We start from the raw sequence: 17,295 nt of genomic DNA on the forward strand, positions 1-17,295 counted from the left end.
CGAAGGGATTTATTGCTCCAAAGTCCTCAAAGCCTAAGAAATTTTTCCAGATAAAAGCAGAACCTAAGCGATTCCTTATGACTGAATATACGCAGTACGATGTTTTATCTGTAAAGAAATGTTTCTTCTATTCAATTACAAATTACTCATATCAGAAAAACGAGAATCGTGTGTGTGACTAAAAATTAATCAACGAACAGTGCTTACGATAACAATGTTTTCAAATAAAATTATTAATGATAATAGTAAGTTCTTATTTTTGTAATGGGTGCGATGTAACCTATGACCTATCATCGGAAATGGAGCTTTAGATGACTCATTGCATGAATGCTGTTCTTCGCCTCATTGATGATATTCGAAAATTTGAGCATAATATACCAGCTTATAAAAAGTATGATATTATGTCATGTTTTAACAGAAGAAGATATGTTATGCTGTGCCTTCTACAAAGAATCCTTACATCACAAAAGCCTACATATATTGCTCAATTATTTACTTTCAAATGTGTCTCACCAAATACAATCAACCTCAGAAAATCGAATACTGCAGAGTTACTAGTGACGCGTGTTAATCTAGATGCCTATAGACATTCATTTACTATTGGAGCTGCTATTGAATGGAATGCATTGCCTAATAACCTACGATCCATCCACACTCTAGCATTGTTTCAAAACAGATTATTTAAATATATCATTAGTGAAGATTTTAGACTCAACTAATGAAATTATTTATCATTTTATATGTTATTACATGTGTAATTAATTTATCCTCTACTTAAAAAATTTTAAGAACACAGAAACCGTTAGTAGATTTTACAATATTTGATTTTTACTATTTAATTTATTTTAAATTGTTTTGACCATAATATTACACTTTATCTTAATTAATTTTATTGTAATTAATGTATCTGTGATATATATATATATATATCCCTCTATTAAATAATTATTTGTGTGGGGCATTCCACATATCCCCCCCACAGACCCTCCACAGCCCTCCTCACCCACAGACCCCTTACAGCAACCCACAAATAAGCTGAAATTCGACCGTTTTCATCGCTAATTTAACATTTTCTAACTTTTTCCTTAGACCCCCTACAGCCCTTCACAGCCCCTCCACACAATTTTGCCTATCCCTCCACAGACCCTCCGTTGCCCCCCCCCTCCCCACAGGCCCTTCACACCATTTTCCATACATCATGTCATGTATACTTGTTAAATGATGAAACATTAATAAGTGATTTCAATTTTATCACCATAAATATTGAAAATTTATCTATAAAAATCTTAAAAAAAACTATAAAAAAATAGAAAGATAGGAATTCAAAGAATATAATTCAATTTTATTAACCTCGGTTGAGTTCTTTATAATTTTAACGTTGAAGCCACTGGAGCTACCTTAACGTTTCATATAAATAGTTTTCTTGACCCTCCAGGACCATCTGTAAGGAAAACATTATTTTTTTGTTCGCAAATAATATAAAATATATTTTTCTGGTCATTATTCAAATTTTTATACATCTAGTTAAACATTTCCTTACTGAAACGTATTTCATCATCTATATCTTTTTTTTCACTCTCTATTTTTTTTGGTGTGGGTAAATTAAAGCATCCACATGATTTATCTTCTGATTGTAAAATTCGGTTAAAATGTAAAAGAGCTAAATTATCTTTATTATTAGGCAAACCCTTCGTAAAAAATTCTTTGTATTTATTCCATATTTGATCCCCTTGAATGTTTTCTGAAATTGGAAACCAAGTAAAAAATTGTCTTAATTGACAAGGAAACATAACAGCAATTGCTTTTTTTTTAATATCATTGATTTTTTTTATCATTGTCTATTAAACCCATTGCAATTGCAGTATCTTTACAAGTTTCATAAGTTATTCCTTTACATGTTTTTATGTCTTTGAACGATTTTGAACGAGTTACTTTATTTAATACAAGTTTAAAACAAATCTTTCATGATCTTTTGGAGATACAATGTTTAATCGATCAATTGCAATATTTTTTATTATATTTTTCCTTTAAGATTAATTTTTTGTTTAAGATTACTATTTGAATTTTGATATGTTTAAATATCGTTGTTCAAGAATTTAACTATAACGTGAACATGTAATAAATCTGAGAAACTTTCAATTTCAATACTTGTACCATAAGTCCCATTTTTTGACATCATGTTAATATATTTATCACTACTTTTTACAATCTGATAATAATCGTTTCCTACTCTAAATTCATAATAATTTTGCCATTTATTAACAACATTATTGATTACTAAGGAACAAGCTCTCATTTGGAAATCTTCGTCACTATACAGAAAATAAAAAAAAGTTCTGAATAAACAATTTTCGTCCCCTTTTACGCTAACTTTTATAATGTTCATTTTAAAAAATTTAAAAAATATATAGTTTGATTTTAAATTAAATTTTAATACTAAAAAGTACAAACGATTTTTTCAATTTACAGTGTGGAACACTGTGAAGAAATTATTTCCATATTTGTCAGTGAATCTAAAAATGAAAAATTCTTTCTAACCACTTATATTAATTGATAAAATATAAAATGCATCACAGTAACAAAAATAATATAATGAGTATGTTGTATAAAATTTAAATAATTTACATGTGATTAAAGTGATTAAAACTTTTCGTTGTTTACAATTTAATCATTAAATATATAATGTATACCTTTTTTCTCTAAACATAACGAAGAGTTCTAAAAAAAACTTTTAACGTACCACAATAGTACCTTCTGGGTGGTGTAGAAATTTACTGATAAATATATCACTAATGCCTAACGATAAAGATCAAAAACTTTTCTTTCTCACAAAATTCTGGGCACCAATCTCTTCCCACTCACAGATGAAATTTAAAGAATTTCCCTTCAAGTTAGAACAGTTGGGGGTTGGCGCGCGGAAAGTGCAGGGGGGCTAAGCCCCACTAGTATATACAGATACATGAGATATGAACATGTAGTTGGCATGTATTATGAGAAAAAATTTTTAAAATAGGTTTTAATAAAGATGACACCTTTTTATAGATTTTTTTTTTCAACTTTATCGATGCATTTTTGAGAGAAAAAAATTAAAATTTGAACTCTTCTAGATTAAAATCAGTTATCTTCTTCAAAAGTTACGGGCGCTGAATGTTAGATTACAATTTTGAGCTTAAAGTGACACTGTATAGGTCTTTAATTGTTCCTACATAACTATCTTTAAAATAATCGTAAAGAATTTCTTCAAAACCTTAAATTAAAATGCTTGAAAAAATCTCGATTTTTAGCTTTGTTGCGTTTGACTTATTACTCTTGGACAAAACTTACGAGGAATCAAAGAGAAACTGTTTTACTGCAAAATCTTATTTTACAATTCGTTGATTTTTTCTAAAATTTTCGTCATAACTCAAAAGAAAAAAAAAAAAAAAAAAAAAAAGAAGATTTGTCATTACTTCAAAGCTTAAATCTAAGTACTTAAAATTTGCTGTTATTTAAGCTTTAGTGCATTCAAACAGATATTTTCCAACAAGACTCACGAGTAGTTGGACAAATTGATGACTTGTAAATGAGATTTTGCAGTAAAACTATCTAAGTTTCATCAAAGAGTAATAAATCAAAGGCAATACTGCAAACGTAATACAAAATTTAAAACGTAGTTCAAAATTTTTTCCTAATAGTGCAGGACATTTCCAACAAAATAAGCCCGATTTTGAGGTTATGCTTGAAAAAAATTCACTTTCTACGTGCTGTCGGAAAAAAAATGTCATTTGGCATATATATTGTAATCTTGATACTGATTCGCTGAATTTAAAACATTTTTATAAAAGGGACCCAGTGACGGTCTGGAAGTTTCAGTTAAACAAAGTGCTGTTTGAGCCAGTTTACAATCAAAAACATTGATCTTGACAGCTTTAGAGTTTTTCAAATAGCTAAACAGTACTGAATTACAAAACATGACCATGTACTGATCTACGGATTCTACTTTTTAAATCTTTTTACAAATATTTTCTCGAGTAGCACCACGTAAATAACTTGGTCCACAAGTTTTTCCTGCACCAAGAGTTAATTTGAAAGTAGCGGTAAGGTCCTTGTTTCTTTCATGCACTAAAAATTAGCAAGTCATTCAGTTCCGCATCGGCATGACGCTAAATAGAATTCGATATTATTATCAACACTTCAAAACTACGTGCAAGAAATAAATAGGAGACGATTAATTGAGGCGATAAAAAAAAGTTGGAAAATGCATACATACATTCCAACTTCTTTTATCACTATATGTATATGGGGCATTCCACGTCAACTGTACTGATCAAAAAATAGTTAAGGTCAAAATCTATAGGAATCGATAGTCCTTTGAAAGAAAACATTACTCTAATTCTTTCAGTTTTTTTTTTTTACTGACACCAAAGCCGTCAGTGACAGTCATAAATTTAAAATATTTTCTTTGACCAGATTGTTTCCATTTTTTTTGCTGAGAAATAAATATATATATCGACGCCCAGGGCGAAGACTATGCTCTGCTTCGAAGCCTGGACGAAGACTATGCCTTTTTCCGCAGTCCGGACGAAAACTATGCCCTTTGGTATATTCCAGACAAAAACTATGCCCTTTTAGTATCCCGAACGAAGACTATGCCCTTTTCTAGAGTCCGGACAAAAATTATGCCCTTTCGTATGGTCTAGATGAAAACTATGCCCTTTTGGAGTCCCGGACGAAGACTATGCCCTTTTCCGGAGTTCGGACGAAGACTATGCCCTTTTCTGGAGTCCGGACGAAAACTATGTCCTTTTTTTCTAGTCCGTGTGAAGACTATTACATTTTTTCCGAGTCTGGATGAAGATATTGACTTTTTCTGGAGCCCGGATGAAGTACAATTCATTTAAGCTCACCTAACATTTGTGTTTGTAATTAGATATATAGTCAAATGTACTTCTATAGTGGTTGTTGTTTACATTTATATAAATAATTGTAAATAATAATACACTACTATAAAATAATAATACAAACTCAGGAATGTGTTAATAAACATGGTAATTTGCAATTAATAAATATGAAAGACTCTTTTATGTTTTATTTCTAAATTTATTATTTTTTCTACATTTTTATTGATTGTAATAAGTAATTAATATAATTATTGTTACTTGAAGTGAAAAAATTAACAAAATTTGTACAATTCCTGATATAATAAAATATAATATTCGTAAGAAAATTGAGAAAAAAGTAAACTTTTTTTTATGAATTAATGTTTGTAAGACATGCATATTTGAGTTAGAAAGTATTTTTTAACACATGAATAAATTAGCAAGTTTAAATTAATTAGTTATTGTTATATACAATTTACGGAATGTTTTTAAAAAAAGCTCAAAAACCCCTTTTTTCAAACACTTACCAAAACTCCAAATACTTAAGCCGTTAGACCTGCTAAGAATAATGATTACGTGTTGTTTTTTTACAAAGGCGTCTGTAGATTCAAGTACATGTAAATTTCGATGTGAAGATAAAACTTATATCGATATCAATATATACACAAGTATCGAGAAATCTGAAAATGTTAAATCGTTTTCAGAAGCTTCGTATTCGTGAGTTTCTTCTAGCGTACTAGTAGCTAGTAGAGAGGTTAGTAAATAATATTGGGGTGATTTTAATTTAGTTTTCGTCTGGACGCGAGAAAAAGACATGTTTTTAGCCCAGACTCAGAAAAAATTTCATAGTTTTCGTCCAGACTAGAAAAAAGGGCATAGTCGTCATCCGGGCGCGAAAAAAGGGCATAGCCTTCGTTCGGGCTCAAAAAAAGGGTATAGTCTTCGCCCAGGACCAAAAAAAGGGCCTAGTTTTTGTCCGGACTAGAAAAAAGGGCATAGTTTTCGTCCGGGCTTGAGAAAAGGGCATAGTTTTCGCCCGGACTTGAAAAAAACGGGCATAGTCGTCGTCGGGGACCAAAATAGGGCATAGTTTTCGTCCGGACTAGAAAAAAGGGCATAGTTTTCGTCCAGGGTCAATTAGGGAATAGTCTTCGTTTGGGGCGTCGATATAAGAGCTACATTCTGTTAATTTTTTGACGTAGTCATGTAAAAATATTTTTTAAAGATCTGGGGTTATTTTATCACTTTTTAAAAAGTTTATAAGTTCAAATAATTTTTTTTGCAAAGTTTAACATGATTTAAAAAAAAATTTTTCCCTTTTTTTGAACCTTAGAACAAACGCTAGTTCCATGATTTTTTTCGTAGTGGGCTTGAAACAAAAACAGGCGCTAAGTAGAGCTGAACATTATAGTCACCAAATTTGACGCTTGTTAGCTTGGGTTTTAAAGTTTTGAAATCATATACTAAACTTATTAGGATATGTGAGATGACTAATTTAATATGGCGGACGATATTTAAAAAATTCAATAATAATCCAAAAATAATCGTACCGTATTTCTTATTTAGTTCTAAGTAAAAATTTTATCTTGTACTTTTTCGATTAAATGCATGTATTCAGAGCACAAAATTCACGTCAGATTCAATATTTTGTCCATTCAGCAATCCGTAAAAATAGTTATAATAACATTAATCAACCTGTAATACTTTACTTGACGGTTTGAGCAGAATTGTTTATTTGCGTGTGTGTACGTGCAAACTACATTGCACCCACACATGCATATGCAATTTTCTCCATGTCAAGTAAGCTTAACCTTTTGTTAAAATTCATGCCTGGAGCGTCTATTATAGAGTGCGGAGGGCATTTAAAGGAAAACCAAAGAATAGAAAAAAAAAGAAAAAAAGGGGGAATCGTTTTGTCCTCGATCACCAGCTGGTACTCATCAGTGTGACATGCTAGCGATCTAGCCATACGGTGAACTCTTGCACTGATACGCATTATTATAATGCTGGTAAGATTGATATAGAAGGTAGGGTAACTGGCATGTATTTTCAATCGTATGTCAATAATAATTCATTTAATCTCAATTTCCGAAACAACTTGCTTATTTATTCATATTAATAACATCAAATAATCAATCAAATCATTATAACACGTTTCCATTTGTGCAATTGACTTTGTAGATTGCTGATATCGACACTAGTGTTAGATTATATAAAATCATCATAGCAGTTTATTGTTGTTGTTGTGGAACTTAAATATAAATAGCTTGCAGAAAGACATTAAAATCGATTACTTGTCAAGAATATGCAGTTACTATTCAAAAAAGGTACTAATATTTTCCAAAGAATTTTAAGATCTTCATTACTTGTAGATTCAAAGTATTTTTTTTTGCTCTTACAAATCTGTTTTCTAAGCTGATGAGACAGTGCTTATTTTGCTATGACTTGATTCTGATACTGGAGTAAAACCAGCTGTTTAATTTTTTTTTGTTTGATTCATATTCTTTAATGTAAAAGTACGCAAAATTCATGCTTGGAGTCTAATAGTACTAAAAGGACACAAGTAATCCACGGAAACGTAATATAAATATGTATAAGTTAACCTAACCTGTTATTAGTATTTACGTTTCTTGAAGACTGTGTTGTGAGAAATAGATAAATGTAAGCAGTACTTGTGTTTCTCAAGCTCCACATAAGTGCAAGCATGTTTATGCACTCATAAATGCTGTGTTATTACAGTCGTAATCCATGTTTTTCTTTTTTTCCAATCTTGTAGTACACATGACAACACCAAACAAAATTTATTAGTGTACACTAACATAATACACGCTCAAAACACTGATTTATCTGGTTAATCCACTCTTAATAAACTTTTTTTTAAATTTACTAAACAATTTTCCTATGAGGCTGCATACATTCTGGCGATCTTAGCGAGAGACAATGTCTCTCACTCGCCAGCGCCACCTGACATAGGCGCATAGCGAATAGCATAAATTGGGTCGCAGTCAAGAGCAGGGGTGGCGAAACCGCTATAGTCGGTGTGGTGCAACCACAGCTGAATTTTGAGAAGGTATGGAATTCCATCCCCGAAAATTATACCAATTATACTTTGATCGAAATTAATTTGAAAAGTTAAATTATGAATTTTCTATCATTAAATTTTTTCATTTACTTTTAATTTACATCATATATAATATACATTTACACTAACATAAGTTTTTATTTGTTGCCTTGAAAATTTCTTTATTTATATAATGAAACTGAATGAATTTAATAACAACATTTATTTAAACGATTTGTAAGACTCTCAGCTCCCATTGGCTGCAACTAATCTGCACTCTGGGCACGGTCATATGAAGTTTAATATACTTAAAAACAGAAGACTCCGGAAAAATTTAAATATTGATAGACAAATTTGCAATCAGGCGCAGGCGTATGCGCATGTTCTGTCTCTCCTCTCGACTCTCGAGTTCGAGTTTATCAAATATAGCTAAAGCGTATTCAAGGATACAATATGGGTACAAATTCACTGTACATACATTGACTAGCCTTACCTCTCACAGTTACTTTGTATAGCTGTATGTGTATCATTTTCATCTTTTGATAGTATTAGTATACGTACATAAGTGTGGTTAGTGTGTAAGTCAAGAGAAAAAAAGAGTATAAAGTATAACGAGAAAGAGAGATGGATAAGTGACTTATGAGAGAGAGAAGTAAGATCCAACAGCGGCGCAAGAACGTTTGACTGCTGAACCATCAAATATACCTGATGCAGTGCTTGCTGTTGAAGTAGAATCGCAATCTTCGGAACCGTCCGGTAGTTTAGTTACAGATGCAGACGATTCAAAAATCAGTAATTTATGTAAGTTCCTCGATACTATGACTTTTTTTTAACACATTTGATCTTTATTTAAAAGACAATTAAAGTATTTTTAATTTCAAATAAGTAAAATACGTTTTTTAGCAAAACCAAAGAGTCTAAAATCTTGTAAAAATAGCTGATAAAATTGTAGCTTTATGAGCTGATTAGGTGAAACAAAAATTTTACACGAAATCTCATTGGCTCTACATTATGCAATAATGATAGAAGAGACTTCAGACACCAGTTAACTTGAACAAGTCTCTGTTTGTTTACGGATGGTTGATAAGGATTTAACGATTAACAAGTTTCTTTTAAGTTTCATTCATACTCCGAATACGAAGTCTAAAACTTTGCATGGCTTAGTTTTCAAGTTTTTAACAGACAGTAACTTAGATATAAAAAATCTAAGAAGACCATGTTACGATGGAACAAGCAATGTAAGTGGACAAATTAGTGGTCTCCAAACTCGTATTCGCGAAGTAAAGTCACGTGCATTGTTTGTCCATTGTTCAGCGCATACATTAAGCCTATGTGTTCAAGACTTGTTGGAAGGAATCGTAGATGTCAGAAATGTTATATCAATTACTAGCAGCCCCCCGTCTCGGCTTCGCCCGAGACTTACTAAATAAAACACCGTAGTGTGTTGACATGTAGTGTGAAACGTTTTCAGTTAGAAATTTTACACATATTCCTGACACATCTCAGAACAAAAATCTTCTTATTAAAAACATATTTTTTCGGAATCCATATAGTTTAATTGGTCAAATAATAAGGTGTAAGAATTTAAAACAATAGTTAAGTACCGTGCATTCTTTATGCCATAAAATAATCGGTGGCCATAAGGAGCCGTTGATTTACAGTTTTTCCCGTGTAATTTACGAAAAGGGCTAGTTTTTAAAACTGTTGAGATTTTAAACTCTCAAGTTTTATATTAAAAAAAAATTTTTTTTCTCTTATCTCACAACTTTACTACCAGAGCAACAAAGTCCTGGACTTTACACCCTACATTTTTTATTGCCACAAAAACACAACATTTTCTACTTATTTAAAAATCTGAAGTAGGATCTTTAAAGATTTCAGAGATTGCTGAGAGGGTACAATGAAAAGCTGATCTCTCACGTAATAGATTCTTTATTTGTCGATTTTGACGGTGCTGTTCCAATCTCGATAAATTTTCTGCGTCAGTTTCTTGACGCCTCAGTAAAATTGTATTTATTAGAGACGTTTGAATTTTTTTTCCAATCCACCCTTTTGCGACTTTTGGTACTTATGCTTAAGATTTTTGTGACCCCTAAGGACTGTTTTCTGTCAACTTTGTTAAGTTCTAATATATTTGTTGGCCAGGTAGTTCGACGTCCGATGGCCCTAAAAAAGACCGGTGAGCTTCTTAAGTTAACTCTTTCTTGACTGCAGTTAACAGCAATTGTGACTACCTGGATACCTCAGGGTGATCTTCTCTGGCCTGCTGTTGAAGACCCAGACTGATTGGGAGAAGAATTACAAAGTCCGAAGCTTTGGAGCTAGTTGTAGTGCTCTTTCCCAACGTCTTCCGGTATAACGTCGAAGACGTTGGTGTCTAAAGCACCTTTTTTATTTGCAGATTCAGTTGTTTTGGTGATCTTAGATGGGGAGATTGGTTAGTGATACTTGTCCAGTGGAGGCTGTCCCATTGGCTCAAGTTTTTTTTCTTCATAGCTGTTATAGGTTTGCTCAGCGCAGACCTTGGAGAGGATCAGTGATTCCTAGCTGAATGCTTAGAGTCGAGAGGGTAATATAGGGTCGTTGGTCACCAGGTTTTCCAGCCTTGCGAAGAACAACTCTGCAGGTGACGTCTGCCAGTGAATGGCTGACTTGGTTTAATAGTGCCTGTCTTTAGTTAATATAGTCTTTTAGTCGACGAATCGCTTCCGGAAACGGTAGTAAAAATGTATTTGTTGGCAAGGTAGTTACACTTAGGTGGCCCCTAAAAAGAACCGATGAAATTGATGGTTAAGTAGGGAACGTAAATACTTATAATGGCCCTAAAAAGCGCCAGTGGTGAAACTTCCAGGCTATTCTTTATTATTATTCCTGATGATGAAGAGTTGGCTACGGGTAGCTTGATTTTTACCCTGGGAGTCTCTATGTACGGAGACTGTGATGGAGGGAGGTACGCTGCTGTTCAAGGATATCTCGTCTTCGGATCGCTCCCCGGATAACCAACGGCTCATCGTTAGACGGGAACATGTGGGTAAGCGCGTTGGGTACGCGACGACTAAGAAGGTAGCCGTTGTGGCTGCCTGTGCTCCCCAGAGCTGTTTTCCCTGGCTTACATTTGTAGCCAAAAGTTCTCTGACCGCACCAGGTGGGATGGTAGGACTGCCACACAACTCTGAAAAGTTGGTACAGATGGTGCTCTGGCTAGATATGTCTCCTGGTATTATGCCAGAGACGTCATCGACTGCAACGACTTTTTTTTTATCGCACTCGTCGAGGTTTCAGGGTGATTGGATACCTAGATCCTTTCCCCCTTAGAGAAGAGTGTCATCCGTAAGCGGGATATCCAGCTGCAGAACTATAATCTCCATTGTCTATGCAGCTCGTTTAACTGCCGAAGCACGACTGCATCAGTTACCGAGACGCTCCGGCCAATTATAACCACACTTATTTAATTCTGTTGTAGGTAGCCTTGATTTTATGTCGATGCCACCTAGCGGATTTTACTGAACTAAAGTGAAAATCTGGCGTATTTTTGCAAAACTTTGAGCTCACTTATTGCTATTGTTATTTAATTTTTTAAGATAAAAACTATACTTAAACCATCTAGGAAGTATCATGAATCAGTGTGCAAAATTTCAGCAAAATCGGTTCAGTAGTTTTCACGGTTAGCGATTACAACGGTTTTAGCGAATTTGCTTTATGTATTAGTAAGATAAATGATGTCATTAATTTTACAAGGGACTCACCGAAAAGAGTGCAAGAGTTTAAAATTTTAAAGCCCGAAGGAACGCCAGCGTTATCAGACATTTAAATAATGCATATTAAAATTTGAACTATGACAATTTTGATGTTAATAACTATTATGTTTATTTTAAGTGGACGCTGCGCATAAAATCTTTAAAGTCTATATTTGGTGAAAATTATAGGGCTACTATAAATTATTTAGAGAATAAGGCCTGTGATCGTGAGATTGATGCGACTATTGGCCAGGTGCAAGTGATGGGAGGGGATAGATGAGTCGACGCCAGCGTGCGTAGTGGCGAAAACAGGAAACTTGGGGTACCAAATTACTGTCATTTATGCTTAATCAAGGAAAGAACAAAAGTATTTCGTCAAATTTATAGATGTTACTATCACGTATGCATAAATAGTATCAATACTATGAAATTGCAGTTATACAAATGTAAAAAAATAAACTATGTGGTGCCAAGAACGGTTGTAAAATGTTTGAATGTAACAATATATTAATGAAGCCTCGTTAGTTTTCGATCCAGAGCACACTCTCAGAAGCAGACGGCAAAATGAAAGATGAATATGCGAAATAAGACATGATCATTATGATTTCTATTATTTAAACGTTTATGAAATATGGGTGTAAGAAAGTGCTGTGCTGTTCAGTGTAAAGCTGTGAGCACATGTAGAGCGTAAAGCATACTGCGTAACCATTTGAGCCCATGAGAGTGAAAGAGAGGTTCACGTATTTAACCTCTCTCTCACTCTTATGGGCTCAAATGGTTACGCGGTACGCGTTACGCTCTCCATGTGACCACGGCCTAACAGTAGCGCAAAGATAGATGGAGTAAAATTACATAAATTTCGATGGTTATCCAACTGTAAATATAGGTAATTTTCATGTACATTGCAACTTAGACAATTTTCAAAATAAACTCAATAAAATGTACATGCAGGTTAAATTTGTAGGGAGCTGAAGATACCGAGATCTGCCTTATTACGACGGCACTTGTCAAGTTGCTAACTCCATCACTTTGAAATTCTGTAACATTGCACACATGACTACTTTCAATCAACTGTTTACCTTTTTTTAAGGCTTCAGAGTTAAAACGAATCGAGTGTGTAATATTTCTAAGCCCTGTTTTTATGATAACATCCATTATCAGATGAATAAATATACTAATTTTTTGCTAATTAATTGATTATTACTAAAAGTGTGCATCGGTGTATGCTGTTGTCGTATAATGTGGGTATCCGCGGTTGCATGATTTTGACACCAAGAGTGGCGCTGCATGACATGCACCTGGCCAATGTGTGCGAAGTTGCAATCGTAAATCGTAAATCTTTTGATTTTGATTTTACGTTATCGGTAATTATTATTATTTTTGATCAGATTGAAATTTTAAACACTGAAATCCAAAAGAAAGAATTTTGAATAAATGAATCACACACGATAGTACTTCATGTTACAGAAAACATCCAAACAATGAGAGATGATAAAATTTTTTCTAAAATTTGGGATGAAATAAAAACATCAAGTACAAATTTAAAAATAGAGGAGCCATCTCAGCCATGTGCAAAACATAAAAGAAAAGTACCTAAACGCGTAGAACAATATTCCAAGTCTGAAAGTCATGTTTTTGCTAGTCAAGAAGAGCGTTATAGAAAATTACATTTTGAAATAATTGATACTGTGATCTAGTTATTAGCAAATAGGTTTGATAGTGATACAATAAATTTACTAAACAAAGTTGAAAATTTTATCATCGGAAAAGAAGATGATGATTCTATAATTTTAAATTTTTAGAATGTCATGGATAGCAAAGATTTGGATGATACGCGTCGTAGTATTGGCGTTGGCAATCACTCTACTTATCTCTAATTGCATACTTTTCTTCTGATTTTTTCGTAAGTTAAGGCGTTGACCTTATATTTTTAAGAATTCAATAGATTTTTGAAAAAGAACTATTTAAAATTTTAGAGGTTAATCAAAGATTTCTGAAGGTATAGTCGATTTTGTGACTGCTGTCCATAAGAGTAGGTGTTGAATTGGTGAATTTTCGATAGCGATTTACAAAAAAATTAAGTCGTCGGCCCCAGTATTTTCTTATCGCAAATCAATTCGGCATACTTTATGTACATAATTCCAGAACTTTAGAGGTTTTGATCAAACTGATGAAAATCACCTAAGCCACCTGAAGTACCGTTGCGGCGTGCTAAATTGGTTGTGCTAGCTTAATATACGTGACTAATGGAAGTTCTAAGCGTCATTGAATTCTTCAAGTACCGTTTCGCAACTTTTGCATGATTATCAAGTAGAGAATGCACAAAAAATTTATGGATTTGCTACTAATTCTGTATCATCATTGAGAAAACCTACAGAGAATGCATCACCAGTGACAGATGAAAATTCATCACAGAACTAGGCAAATTGACACTATAGAGTAAGTATCACCTGCTGCTGTTTCACCAACAATTGATGAGAATGCATCAATAAACCAATCATCTGAGCAAAGTTGGATTAATGCTGAGAGTGCATTCAATAATTTCTTAAGAACCGCTATTATTATCGACCGCTACTCCTTCAAAGATCCGATAAAATTTTTTGAGGACGTTAGGCAGCAGTTTATCACAATTTTTTGACAGATCCTCTAAGAGCACTCTTCTTTAAAAGCAAATACAGTACTTACAGCAGAATACGCTATTGTAAAAAATATAAAGAGGTTGTTGAGATAAGAAATTTCAACAGCAAAATTCTGGCACTTTTTCTTGCAACAGACCTGAGGAAGTTTTTTGATTGCAACGTGCGTCAACATATATAACTAGAGACATGGAGGAGAAGGATAGAGAGTCCCAACTAATTTATTTACCATATCAGTAAATTTTATCAAGCTATTCATCAAAATTGAATTTTTTTTTTTAATGCATCAACTTAGATAACAAGATCCCAGAATAAAGTATAATATGTTTGAGTCTGAAAAATGTTTCCGACTAACCCAGTATGTCTGGTCTTTTCAGTTAAAAAGTAAAAGAATAATTTTTTCAATAATTTTTTTCAGGTTTGTTAGTTCTTTATCAGTTATTGTAATAATATACTTAGCACTCACAACATCAGACTTGTTTTATCACCCCTAAAACGGTTTTGATTACGGTTTGATTGTTGGTATTCAAGAGCAAATAGTAATATCTTGTTGGGCTAGGCATTATGTCAATCCATAATTTTAGTTTTTATGTATATATTCTCTTAAACATTTCCTTACACCTGTGAACGTGAATATTCTGATCGTGAATCATATTGTGATAGGAGCATTCATTGCTAACTAGTAATAGTCTCTATAAATCATGTTCATCTAAAAAGTTTTTAATGTAACTTCATTCCCTTAAACTTTTGTTTGATTAATAATAAATTGATGTAATACACTCATATACATATACGTTCGATCACCTTGAAGTTCTTTCAAGTTATATTTTGCCTAATAGATAGATTATACGAGAAACCTTACTAAGAGCTATAGTTTGGTATCAAATGGTTTGGATTTCAATTTTCAAGTCACTCTACATTTGAGATGATTATTTTATTTCTTTCGGATAGTCACAATCTAATTTAAATTTGTATTACCACGGTTGACAAACACACTATAAATGAAATGTTTAAGATTATCAAAATACTAAAACTGTCACAAACAATTGCCTAAAAATACAACATAAAAAATTACGAAGATTCAAATATGCTGAGTAAATAAATAGGTATGCCCAGAACAATTGCCTTCTGTTCTGAACAATATTTAATTTTGGCACACTTTGCATGAATTTTTGAAGATTATTAAACAGGAAAAAACTTACGCTCTCGTAATTTTTGTCGGAATTCTGGGTCACTTCGCCGTTTTTGATCAAAATAAAAACAATAGCCAACAAATAAACCAGCAACACCAACAGCTATACTGACAGCCGTCTTCGATATCATGTTGTAAGTAATTTAAAAAGTATTTTTTTTTTTTTTTTCAGTAAGACTTCACTTGTCTTAGACCTACCCTAACGATTCAAATACTAATAATTTCTAGTAAAATAATTCTGTTGCAGACCAGTTGTGACTCACTACCGAAATAATCAACTACAGTGTGGTCATGAGAGACCCGGGCCTGTAAGGGGCTCCTATAGTCTATGCTCCATCACGGCTTTTTTATATACCACCCATAGAGGTATAAGAATTCTTATACCTCTATAATCATAGAGATATAAGGATCTCCTCATATCTCTATGTCTATGATACTACCAAAGCACGCATTTTTTCGATAATCCCTAAGGCCGCAGTCACATGGAGCGAAATAGAGCGAGCAGGATAGGAATTTCTCCGTAAGCGGCTGTGTTACGTCTATTGCGCTGCAGGATAGCCCTATTGCGCTGCAAGATAGCCCTATTGCGTGGCGCAATAGACTTGAGACTTAACACAGCCGCTTAGGCTGCAGTCACATTGAGCGCAATAGAGCGTGCGGGATAGAATTGTCCCCATAAGTGGCTGCGCAATAGACTTAACACAGCCGCTTATGGGGACAATTCTATTCTACACGATCTATTGCGCCCCATGTGACCACAGCCTTATGGAGAAATTCTTGGAGCTATTCACATAGACATTTTTTGCTTATTTCATTGTGAACGTTCATGGGTGTAATCCGCAATCACCAAGACGTGACAACGTTGCGTGGTTGGGGGCGCTACTGTCGATTTACTGGTGATGTGATCCGCAATCCCGCCAGCAGTAAAGCAGACGACGTCAGTCTACTTGCTCTTTTTCATGACATTTTCTGATTGTAAACAAAGCATATTGTGCTAGACGTAAACAAACACGCAGCCCAAAAAAAATAGTTTCAAATGCCAAAAAAAAAAAAAATGGAAATAACAGCTTTACTGCTGGCGGGATTGCGTGGGATCACACATTACAGCAAAATGTCACAAAAAAGAGCAAGTAGACTGACGTCGTCTTCTTTACTGCTGGCGGGATTGTGGATCATATTACCAGTAAATCGACAGTAGCGCCCCCAACCACGCAACGTTGTCACGTCTTTGATATGTAACTGCTGGTGGTGATTACGGATTACACCCCATATTGAAAAGGGGGTTCCACTGTTCCGCTAAACTCAAATTGAGTGAACAGACTGAACAGACCTATGCTGTGTTCTCTGTCAGTCAACATAGTCGCGACCATAGACCATACGCTTTGTTGCCTGATGAAAAAAGAGGTATAGGTCTGTTCAGTCTGTTCACTCACTTTGAGTTTAGCGGAACAGTGGAACCCCCTTTTCAATATGAACGTTCACAATGTAATAAGCAAAAAATGTCTGTTAATAGCTCCCGTATCTTGCTTTCTCTAATGCGCTCCATGTAACTGCGGCCTAATAGACCAAAAGCTGAGGCCCGAGGGTGGTCAAAATTTTAACCAGCTGCCACTCGCACCAGTATTAAGAAACCTATGTGTCATGGAAATCCAAAATATTTTAGTTATGAGATTTTGTTTTGGTGAAGAGTTGTGTAATAATTATAGTAGTGCCATACAGTCTTTTTTAATAACCAGCCGCAACTTACACCAATGGATAGAAAATAATATGTTGTCAACTGAAAGTGCCATTTGCTATAAGATTTTAATGT

General features: G+C 33.8%; 1 protein-coding gene across 1 annotated transcript in view; it reads right to left on the reverse strand.

Annotated features, from left to right (window-relative positions):
- Positions 1-15,833, reverse strand: part of Tom20 (translocase of outer membrane 20) — a 121,101-nt gene extending 105,268 nt beyond the window's left edge. The window contains exon 1 of the mRNA XM_089595037.1: positions 15,496-15,833. Within this exon, the coding sequence (XP_089451163.1) occupies positions 15,496-15,616 (121 nt within the window). The 5' untranslated portion in view covers positions 15,617-15,833. The remainder of the gene's footprint in view (positions 1-15,495) is intronic.
- Between the last annotated feature and the right edge of the window lie 1,462 nt (positions 15,834-17,295).

Source organism: Copidosoma floridanum, unplaced genomic scaffold (assembly GCF_036245765.1).
Source record: "Copidosoma floridanum isolate Cflo_tuat_1 unplaced genomic scaffold, Cflo_Japanese_pri ptg000024l, whole genome shotgun sequence".
NCBI classification, from domain to species: domain Eukaryota; kingdom Metazoa; phylum Arthropoda; class Insecta; order Hymenoptera; family Encyrtidae; genus Copidosoma; species Copidosoma floridanum.